Source organism: Eubalaena glacialis, chromosome 1 (genome assembly GCF_028564815.1).
Source record: "Eubalaena glacialis isolate mEubGla1 chromosome 1, mEubGla1.1.hap2.+ XY, whole genome shotgun sequence".
Taxonomy (NCBI): Eukaryota; Metazoa; Chordata; class Mammalia; order Artiodactyla; family Balaenidae; genus Eubalaena; species Eubalaena glacialis.
In genome coordinates, this window is record NC_083716.1 from 15,751,972 (window position 1) to 15,763,674 (window position 11,703).

The window sequence follows — 11,703 nt, forward strand, 5'->3', positions numbered from 1 at the left end:
CATTCCAGTATTCTTACCTTGGACCCTGACAACATACTGGTCAACAGTTTTGTTCCCCTTCCAATTCCAACCACTACAAATCAAAGAAAGAAATATCATGACACTCTATTGTGAAAACTAGGTTTTAAAAATGTTTTATGACATACATTGGTCATAATTTCCTGGCATATGTAATGTACAGTTGGAAAACCATTTATTTAGCATAATGTGAGGGCTCCTATTACTCCAATCGGTTGAACTTGTCCTGCAAGTAAGAAATTCTGAAGTGGGGGTGGGAGACTTTTTTTCCTTTTCTGAAATGTGAAACATAATAGAAACCTCAATCCAGACAATTAGATAACAAAAAGTTTTGGAAAAACCTCAAAGGACTCACTGGAATTTTATATGGGCATCAGTGAAAATACATGGTACAATTAATCTTGGTATGATAAAATATTTGACAGAGTTCATTATTAAACAAAGCAAAAGCCATCATCATAACTAATGAACCATTTAAAGATGATTAGTGCCCAGCAGTATACAATCAAGAAAACAGAAACAACAAATCAACCCAACACAAAAAAGAATACAGGGTAAAATGAGAGCCTGGAGAGTGTATGTTCGTGTAGGCCATACACAAAGTACAATGGCTCACATGTCTCCTCAATTTCAAACATTATCCTTATGACAACACATTTCACCAGCCGAGGATGAGAGGACATAATCATTTCTTCACCTAATAGCAAGCAAATTTTTGTAAGAATTGAAGTATTTCTCATTAATGGATACAATTTTGTAAAAGAACACAATATAACCACCACAATTCAGAATTATAAGCAACAAGGAGAAACGACTGGCAAGCTAAAAGAATTATCATGAATATTTATAGCAGATTCACTGAGTTTACTATGAATCAAATTCTACTCTAGATGTTTTCCATTCACTAGCTCATTTAATCCTTATAACAACCCTGAAAGATAATACAATTATCCCTATTTGATGGGTGAGGAAAATGAGGCATGGAGAGACTAAGATCTTTGCCCAGCATCTCACAACTAGTAAATGGTGGAGTTAAAGTTCAAACCAGACTGACAGCAGACCCCTTCCTCTCATCCTCCCTGCCACCTTACTCATCTAGGCATTCTTCCCACTGCCACCAGCCTAAATCAGCCTATATACTGTACACCTAGCTATTCTACATCGTATCCCTTCCTCTTCCAATTCATACCATTTCTGAAAACCTATACTGCACAAAGCCCCCAAACAATCCTCAATAGGGTCCCAATGCCTACAGTACCAACTCCTTAGTAAAGTATTCAAAGTCCATCCTTTGAAACACAGCTCACATCCCAACTCCTTCATAAAGTCCATGCCAAACCCCCACCCCTCTTGGCTTCTCTGACAGGCATATTGGTTCAAGGACCAACATAAAAACTGTCTGCCTTCAGGATCCTCTGTTGAGCATAGCACTCTTCAAATAACAGCAGCTGCTGCTGAGGCAAAAACTTTGTACAATAATAAAAGATTCGATTCAATTTTATCCCATTCAAGAATCCCCAATCAATATTTTGCAAGGAGCTCCCATGCACTCAATCCCAAGAAGAACACTTTTAATGGAACAGCACATTTCCTGACTTTGAAAGAGCTTATAATCTTGTGGGGAAAATACAATACAGATAAGGGAAACTGCAAGTGCTCAAAAAAATGTTGCCTGAATTAATGAGCGAATAACTCTAAATAACAATACAACAGTATATGATTGTGTCAAAATGAACACAGAGAGAATTAACTGCTGTAGGAGGTCAAAGGAGGGAGCACTCTAAATGGCTACAGAGGCCAGAGGCCAGAATGCTTCATTCAAGCATTTAGTGTGAGTTAGCGCTTAAAGGATGTACAGGATTTGAAGATGCAGACAAGAGAGAAGCATGTTCTAAAGAAGGAACAAACTGACAAATTCTCAGATACAAGGATGAGCACAGTGGGTTTTCTCAACCAGAGTGCAGGGTGTCTTAAGAGCAGGCTGATGTGTTTGATTCTATCATGGTTTAAATGCTGGACTGACGATGCTTTCTCTGCTAGTTCAGTGATCCAGAATGAAACAAGACGGCATCTTAGAGTTACCCTGCTTAACCCTCTCATTTTATATCCAAGAAGACCAAGGCCCATCGAAGTTAGGTGATTAGTGAAAGCAGAATTTTAGGAAGACTAATACAGAAGTGGTATATAGAAAAATTAACTGGAGTTGAGACCTAGCCAACCAGCAGCTTTTCATTCAAGGGACAGTTTATGGGACAGAATTTTTATTCAGCTTTTTCCCACTCAACCATTCAAAATTTTATTGTATAGGTACAGAAATAAATAAGACCTGGTTTTAGCCCTCAGGGAGTTAACAAAAACAAAGAATACAGTGAAGTTTTACATTAGCAATATAAAAAAGCAAGTGGGCAGGCTTCACATGTAGGAGACAGCATTTTAACCAAATCAGGAAAGGTTAGTAGGATTTCTACAACTAAAGAAGACAGAGGTGAGCAGTTTATCTGAGAGGAAAAGCATAAGCAAATACACAACAGTTTGAAAAAGTGTGCAGAATTAGAAGAATGAATGAAAACCAGGACTTTCCAAGTACTGTCTCACAATTACTACTCTATCTCCCAAATTTTCTGTGCGCAGATGTTTCTCTATTAAAAAAAAAAAAGCCACTATCTCCAAACCTATACAAATGTCCTAATACTCTATTCTCAAATCATTGAATTTATTTATGATGAGAGTCACTTTAGGGCCAGCAAGTCTATTACACATGTAATTCCAAAGCATTTTGCAGTTGGAAGTTTCTACTGCCATTTATCTAACTCTCCAAGACCCTTGCAATCACCTTAAAAGACCAGTATCTTTCCACTTCCAGGAATCTATCTTAATAATCCAAAACAAAGAGGAAGTTTTATTCATAAAGATGATCCTTACAAAATCAGTCCTACTAACAAAACTGGTAATAACCTCCAATGACCTCAAATAAGGAAATGGTTAAATCAATATGACATCACATGATGTTGCCATTAAAAATAATGTTTATTTCCCTCTTAGAACTGCTTTTGCCTCATCCCGTAAGTGTCAATATGTTGTATTTGCATTTCATTTGTCTCAAGATATTTTTTGATTTCCCTTTTGATTTCTTCCCTGACCCACTGATTATTCAGAAGTGTGTTATTTAATATCGTTTTCCTCCTGTAATAGATTTCTAGTTTCATACTACTGTGCCTGGAGAAGATACTTGATATGATTTCAACACTTTAAACATACACAATTATATTGGTCAATTATTCCTCAATAAAGTCTAAAAAAAGAAAAAATCGTGTTTACAAATATTTTTAATTAACATGAAAAAATGCTATGTTATGATGTTAAGTAAAAAAAGGATACAATGTACATATACAGTAAAACAGCTCAACTTAAAAATTCTGCATAGACAAAAAGCTAGGAAGAAATATAACAAAAATGTTAACAGTGATTATTGCTGGAAGGTAGAAAATGTATACGTTTTATTTTCAACTTTATTTTTTTTGTATTTTCTAAATTTTTTCACTGTAATTTTCTAACCTCTAAAGTTAAAAAATAACTTCTAAAACGGTGTATAAAAACTTAGTTTCCATTTTAAGCAATTTATAATAGATGGGTATATTAGTTTCCTATTGCTGTTGTAATAAATTACCAACATAGTGGTTTAAAACAAAACAAACTTATTATCCTACAGTTCTAGAGGTCAGAAGTCTGAGGTGGGTTTTACTACGGTAAAAATCAAGGTATCAGCACAAATGCATTCTTTTCTGGAGGCCCTAGGGGAGAATCTTTCTCTGGAGCCTTCTTAGAGGAGTTTTCTTGCCTTTTCCAGCTTCTAGAAGCTGTTCATCTTCCTTGGTTCATGACCCCCTTCTTCATCAAGGCCAGCAATCTCATCACTACAAACTCTGCTTCCATTGCCACATCTTTTTTGACACTCCTCTGCCTCCTCTTCCACTTTTAAAGACCCTTCTGATTACGCTGGATCCACCAGGATATTCCAGGATATCTCTTAAAGTCAACTAATGAACAACATTAATTCCATGTGCAACTTTAATGCCCCCTCGTTACGTAACCTAACATATTCATAGGTTCTGGAGATTAGGACATGGACATCTTTAGGGGGGCCATTATTCTGCCTATCACAGCAGCACATTTTATCCTCTTTCTTCTTGGATTTATGCCTTAGAAAACAGAAGGTTATAACAAATAGGCTTCAACTCTAGAAGAGCTGAACTGATAAGAATCCTGAAGCCACTTCTAGAACCAATGGCAGAGAATGCTGTGATTGATTGGTAATTTCTGCTATGGACATGGGGAGCAGGGAACAAAGGCAGGAGTGCCAGGTATTTGCCATCCCAGGTTAGGACAGAGACTTTAAAACTGAGCAGGTCCAGGTTCAGCTCCTGACCTTGCCACTAACTATGGGACGGACCTCACATACAATAAGTGCTCAATAAATGATTATTATTAGTTATGGTAAGAAACAGTAATTAAGGTGTCAGAATTTGCCCATTCAAGTTCTCTAATTCAGGAAAATGAACTTCCATGTGTTTTTTTTCTATTTTACCTCAGGTAAAGATGTTTTTGTCAACATGCATCAAATAAAATCTGTAATTTCAGAAAATGCAAAATCATAAACTGCTTCTAATTTTCTTGAAAAATACAATTTTATTCACCAATTTTATCCTTTTCTTCTAAGTAAGCATTCATTTCCTTTGGCTAGCTTAGATCAGGTTTGTTTTTATTTGTATCTAATTTTAGCTCTAATAAAATGGATTGGATCATGTAGCACAGTATTTTTCAAAGCATGAGTCACAATCCATTAGGGCAGCATGAAATCAATTTACTGGATTATGATCAACATTTTAAAAAAATGGAATACAATAAAATATAAAACACCAGGGCATGTAAAAAGGTAAGTATTGTTCCATAAAAGTTTTTTTCTAGTATGTGGGGAAGGGGGAGATAGGGAGAATCCCAACATATGTATTTCTGTGACTGTGGATACAGTTACAAAAAAGTTTCTAAGAACATACTCTGTCCTGTGGATACACACTTTAGCAGTCTATAAAGATAGACTTTAGAACCTCTACTAGATGCAAAAAAAAAAAAAAAGGATGGAAGAAAAAAGGATAAATGACTCTTCTCCCCTCAATCAATTCTATCAATTTTCCTCCACATGCAATAAGACACTGAACTAATGTCCCCAAGACAAAGTGACTTCCTCTGAAGAACTATAAGGTTCGCCTTCTCAAGAGAGCTAATGTCAGAGTTAGATTCGATATAGGCAGAACAAAGAGCCATATACCTTGTCAGGAGTCCCCAAGACTATCCCACCCTGGAAGATTCATCCATGGCTAAGATTTACCTACAGTGACATCCTAAGGTTACACAGCTGTATCCTAAGGGTAAAGACACTGGAGAAAATCCATGCTCAGGTTCCTTATTCTCTCTCCCTCTTATGAGGGGGGACCCTTGAGCACATTCCTTCCTCCAACAATCCAACAAGGAATAACATGTGTACAATGTTCCTGCTCAAGGGAGCCCATCAGAAACTCAGCACCCAAAGTTTTTATTGGAGGGGATGAGAGGAATGGTCACCCAGACACCGTCTGCCTGCATGGTGGGACAAAATCCCCGATTCCAAGATAGAAAGCAGGCGTTTAGCATAAACCACACTGTTCACACCAACAGTCAAGGCACAGTAAACCCATCCTTATCGGATGGAAAAGGGTGGGAACACAACCAAATCCAAGTCCCCAGATGCAAGCAGGCCTTTCTAAAGATGTGATTTCAGGCCTGCTGTGTTAACTCTCTTCTGCACAGATACAAACCCTTTCTCAAAGTCCATCCAGACATAAAAGGGGCTATTTCTAACAGCCTTCTATACCCTGTGCCAAATGATACAAGGGCTTCTTGAGAAGATGGCACTATAAATCCAGTAGATCTGAAATATTCCAAAGTAGACTGAAAATGGCATGGCCTTAGTTAATTTTATCTGTTCTTAAATCAATATTTCTTTCTGATGTAAGTGGCAGTTACATCAAACTTCCATTCGTATCTCTTACCCAGGACTCCTCGGGCTGCACTGTCTAGAGTCCCTCCATGCCCAATTTTCAAAGTCTGCTTTTTCCTCTTGGTCCATTCTGGAGAAGGCATTCCAGCTTCTATAAGAGTAATTGGGACAAAAAAAAGGTAATTACTGAGACAAATGAAGTAGAATCTCCATAAATACGGGATGAGGCAGTGTGGATGGAGTACTCAAAACAAATAAAAAATACTGTACAAACTTAATATATTAAGATTATGACGATATTACTAACAAAGTACAGACTTTAAAATGTACAGATGCTCCCTAAATTACAAAGAAATAGTATTCCCAAATTAGTTGTCTAGAAACTAGAATTCATTTTCCAAGGAAAAAAAAAATTTTTTTTAAGTGGGTAAATATCCACACGAACCCACAAAGATCTAGTAAATTCCTGGTAGTAGTCGGCTGGTAGATAGAGAATAATGAAAAGAAGTTAGTTTTTACATAGGCAGCTAGTTTTTAAAGTCCTCAATTTCATTTCTAAAATCTCTTTTGTTCCCTGGTGTTCTTTGCTGGTCTCTCCAGCTACCTAAATGTTGGGAGTACATCTCATACAGGGTTACTTCTGAGAACACTAAGTTCCCAAACTATCTGTATGTCTGTCCTCCTCTCCTAATCAAAACTCTCAACTCCTTAAAGAAGCTAATCTCAACAAAAGGTTATGTGGGAAGAGGGTAACAGTTTAAGTTGCCACTTATACTCCAAAGCATTTAGGTATTAAAAAAGAAAGGAAAAAAAAAGATGCCAACCTGGCCTATCTCATATTCCTATTGTAAAAAATAAAATGAAATGATGCTATCTGAATGTGCTTTGGAAACTCAAAGCACTATAACAATATGCTGTTATTATCATCATCATGGCATGTAACATTATATTGAGAGAATACTGGCTACTAGGCTTCAAATGAGAAAGGAGAGAACAGCAGGAAGAGCTCTATTGATCTGTACCCCTCCAAACCCATCAAATCTTTCTTATTACCACTGACACAGAGAAGATGGAAAATAGAGTAAAAGAAAATGAAAAGAGAGGACAGAAACGGGAAAGGAGGGAAGGCAGAGTAACAGTGAAGAAGCCAGGTTAAATGGCCCAAAGGATAAGTTGGGTTGTAATTACCACCTTATTGAGTCAGAACTCAGTCCGGAACACAGTCCTATTGTCACTCTCTGATTACAACATCACCCTGCTTGGAAGGACGTGACCATATGCTTTAACATAAATCTGTAAGGCCAGGCCTAGGCTTCAAACCCTTCACCTTCACTTGCAACCCATTATGGATCTCTTGTACTGCATTCATAGAAATATTTTGGGGAACTCTTTGTGTTTTTAACTTGACGGTCCTTGGAGTGTGGAGGCGCTAAAATTTACTGTCTTCCCTTTGTGTCCAAATTTACCTCTTTCAAGTTTGAAGACACACGGTCTCTACTATATTGGAATTTGGTTCACCCCACTGGTACCATTCATGGATGAATATTTATTAAGATCTTTTCTAGCTATAAAATTCTGATATGTTTTAGTCCTTGAAGGATTCAAAAAGACGGAAGAGCAGAGATTTTAGTACGACATGAATCAATGTAAGGAAAGGCAAGGAATGTTAGTGGAGAGCATGACAATTGCCTGTGGCCTAAATCAGCGGTTGTCAAACCTGGCTGGCATTAGAATGTCTTGCCCTGGAATCTGTATCTTTAAGAGAACCTTCCCAGACAATTCTGACAGCCAGTTAGAATGGCATTTGGGAAGCCCTGGTCTGGCTAACATAAATACAGAATAGGCCAATCACAAGCAATATAGAAATGGAGAGTAATGAGAATGTCTACTTCTGAGTGAGTGGCTTCCAGAAGATGGTCCAGCAACAGCCTTGAAATAATCAATTTTAACTAAGTTTCAAGAGGAATTTCAGTTCTTGATAGGCAGATTAACCAGAAGGCCAGGGTATGGCTTTAATCCTATCAGAAACCTGTCTGAAAGAAGGAATGATAATCGTTACCTTGAGGATCAAAAAAGCCTTAGCTTAGCTAACAAATCAGGCCAAATGAAAGCAATTCTATGAAGGAAACAACTCCATGATGACACCACAAAGCTTGCCCTTGATGTAATTCCTTCCTTCAGCATCCCGTATATGACCCATCCTTACAGGTAAAAAAGTATAATGAAAGTATAACAAAAGAATAAGCAGATATAACACAGGTATTAAACATCTTCAGGAATGTACCTTTGCCAATAAACATTTGAATCTGTATTGTGTCAGTTTTAATTAACAAATTCCTACCAGAATATTTTGCTTTTGCAGTAAAAAGGGCGGGGGAGGCGGTAACATTTGCCAGGGGACACTAAACAAAGAAGAAATTTCCTGTACTGATTTCATAGAGAAATAAGCCAGGGCCAAACTCTGGAGGGCCTTGAAAACCCAGTTAAATAGTTTTATCACCAAAGTTTGCAGAAATTACTGCTATGAGCTTAGCAAGACACAGTGTCTTTCACCCTCACCTCTCCATAGGCTAGCACAGGTCTGGCTTATTCCAAGAGTCCAAAAAAATCTAAGGTTCCTTGATTCCATTGTCTGAAATGATCTACTGGACTGATGAACTGAGAGATCCTTCAGGCTTTTCTAATATTCTCCCAGTGTATATGAGGAAACAAACAAAACAAACAAAAAGAATGCTCTTAGAAGTGACCAAGTTATATTTAGTGTTCGTCAAAACGTGGTCCATGGACTACTTACACCAGAATCACCCGGAGCAACAGTTTAAAAATGCAGTTTCCTAAAAATACCCCATACCCTCAGAATCACAGTCTCTGAGGGGGGCAAGGATTAGGAATCTGCATTTGTACAAGGGACTCTAAATAATTCTTACACCCACTATATGAAAACCACTGTGTTGAGTCTTGGTTAACTAAGTAACATCCGCATTTCCAACATATTTTTAAGAATGCAACTTTGGGGTGTAGAGACCCAGTGATTCCGTTGGGTAGAGTTCATCTCCGTGAGCCAAACAAAAGGCTTCTGAGGGATCAGATTGTAGAAAACTCGTCTGCAGGCCCAAGAGCAAAGGTTTATTTGTGGCTGCGTGGGTTTTGCTTTTTGTTTTTGTTTTTTTTCCCTTGAGAACGACAACTGCCAACTAGGCTACAGGAGTTCACGTCAGGACAAGTCCAAGCCGGAGATGCCCCAGATTTCTGTCCAGAGCTTACACTGTGGCCGTTCTCCCTTTCCCTTCCTCTTATCTCTTGAGCCACGAGAGCGCGAAAAGCCCAGTGTGCTCTGGGCGGCTTCCGCTCTCACGGCGACCGCCTCGCCTCGGCCTGGTCCCCACCCGGCTGCAGTACCTGCCAGCAGCTTCTCCTTCAGCCGATTCAGCAGCTCGGCTGAAGTGGGCCCTTTGGGCTTGTGCACGGCGAACACGCCGCTCAGGGACAGCAGCTTAGTAGCCAACGCGGGCTTGGAGACCCTGGCTTCGGATCCGCTCCTGGCCGCAACCGCCGCGGCTGCAGCCATCGCTGAGGATGTGGCGGCGGTGGCTGCAGCCATTCCTGCACTTTCGGGGACTGGGGCTGTGTCTGGTTTCAAGGATGACGACGATACGACCGCCGCCTCAGCAGCTGCCATACTTTTGCAGCCCAGACCTGTTTTGTATCGCGGAGTCGCACGCTAATGACGCAACAAGGAGTGCGCCCGACAACCCCCAGTCTTTCCCCTCGCTTCGAAGCTGCCCGGGCGGGGTGGGATCGCAAGGGCTTGTGGGAATTGTAGTCCGTGGCTTTCCCGTGCTGGCCGAGAGTCGCTGAGTCTTCCGAGGGCGGTGATGGAGTAGTTTTTCTCGTATAATTCTGCCTGCTTCTTAGGTGGGGTTAGTTCGGTGCCGCAGGTGTAATTGGGGTTGCCGAACCCAAACACCAAGTCTGTGTATATTTTCGACGAGAAATCTCTTCACATCTCTCCCCCCGCCCCCTTCAAGAATTAAGCAGAAGTCAGCAACCAAGAATAGAAAACTTAAAATGCTGACTTCTAAAAAAAAAAAAAAAAAAAAGCTGACTTCTGCTGCAGCTTGTGAAGAACCACGGCTCCCGTGGTTCACTGCTTTATTCAATTTATTGTGCTCTTGGATTCATGGTTCAGAATTAAAATACACCTGAATGTAATCTCTTTTAGAGCAAAGAACATGTTTACCTTGTTCACTGCTGTATTCCAGTGCCTCACACATAGTAGGCACTTAAATATTTGGGAACAGATAAATGGATACGAGTTCTTCAAATTCCTGAAAGAAACCTCTAGGCCAAGCCAGTGCTAAATCACGTAGGCTTATTTTGATGCCCTTCATGCACTCCTTTCCACCCCCAAAACCCCACAACTCACATGTAATTCTTAAGAATTCTAAGATATTTAATACTAACTCTTCTGTGGATTGCATCCTTTAGTAACACATTGCTTAGGCATTATTGCAGTTCATAAAATTAAACTTTACTTTAGATTTGAGACCTCTCTAGAAGTTATTCACTCCCCAACAAAATTCAGGAACACTCTTCTGATCCTGGCAGAAGGCAAAGTGGAGAAAAATTCTTCATTTTACTTCTGCTTCAGATATATTAAACGGTATTACAAGTGTTGTGAGACAGATAAAGTTTGTCTTCATTGTTCCTACAAATTTCATTACAGCCACCCTTTCTCCTCATCATCCTTTTTCACAGTAATATCTATTATCCTAATGATGCCTCTTAGCTACTCAGAATCACCAATTATGGGACCCCATTTGAACTTGCCCCATTCATTCAAGAAGAACGAAAAAACGTTTTAAATACAATAATTATTTCTTCCTATATTTCCACCGTTCCCTGAATCAATCAGATCACCGGACTCTTATTAAATCTTTGGGGTGCACAACAATGTAAATGTACTTAATGCCACAGAACTGTACACTTTAAAATGGTTAAAATGGGAAATTTTATGTGACGTATAATATACCACAAAAAGAAAGAAAAAAAAAAAAACCCAAAAAACAAAAAACCCAGCATCGGTGGAGGAGTGGGAAAGGGAGGGAGAGTTTTTGTAGGGTGGAAAGCTGAAATTCCTAGAAGCAGTTTACTTACTCTTGTGGTCTATTATAAAAACCTAAGCTAACTGAAACATTATGCACGGGATGCCTTGGAGGCCAGAAGAGAAGAGAACTGTTTTGAGAATCAGGAGAGAGAAACTGAAAGATTGACAGGTCCCATATTAGTGAATACCTGAGCCTGCTTCAGGATTTTCCCTTCTCCAGGAAGGTGGCTCAGCTTCAGAGGGGATGGCTACACCCTAGGGAGCAAAGCGTCCTTTAGCCTCGGTGAGATTTCTGTGCTCTCCTCTTGGCATATAAGCAGAGAACCAGGGACTTTAAGAGAAAGTTTAAAGCAGGCTTGAACAGTGATGACTTGGAAATTAGAGAGCCTTTTCCCAGTTGTCTAGACATCAGTAAGCTTCCCTAATTCTGCTGTGACTCGGATTGGGGGAGTGGAGGGAGGGCGTAACTAGGGGTGAAAAAATAACGCTTTCATTTGAATTTTCCACAAGCCCAGTGCAGAATCAGAGCTCATTTGATTAATAG

The 11,703-nt window shown here is 39.4% G+C and overlaps 1 protein-coding gene across 1 annotated transcript in view; it reads right to left on the reverse strand.

The window, feature by feature from the left end:
• Window positions 1-9,751, reverse strand: part of TRUB1 (TruB pseudouridine synthase family member 1) — a 29,686-nt gene extending 19,935 nt beyond the window's left edge. The window contains exons 1-3 of the mRNA XM_061193056.1: window positions 9,452-9,751; window positions 6,105-6,203; window positions 18-73 (exon numbers count right to left, since the gene is read on the reverse strand). Coding sequence (XP_061049039.1) covers window positions 18-73; window positions 6,105-6,203; window positions 9,452-9,731 — 435 coding nt within the window. The 5' untranslated portion in view covers window positions 9,732-9,751. The remainder of the gene's footprint in view (window positions 1-17; window positions 74-6,104; window positions 6,204-9,451) is intronic.
• Between the last annotated feature and the right edge of the window lie 1,952 nt (window positions 9,752-11,703).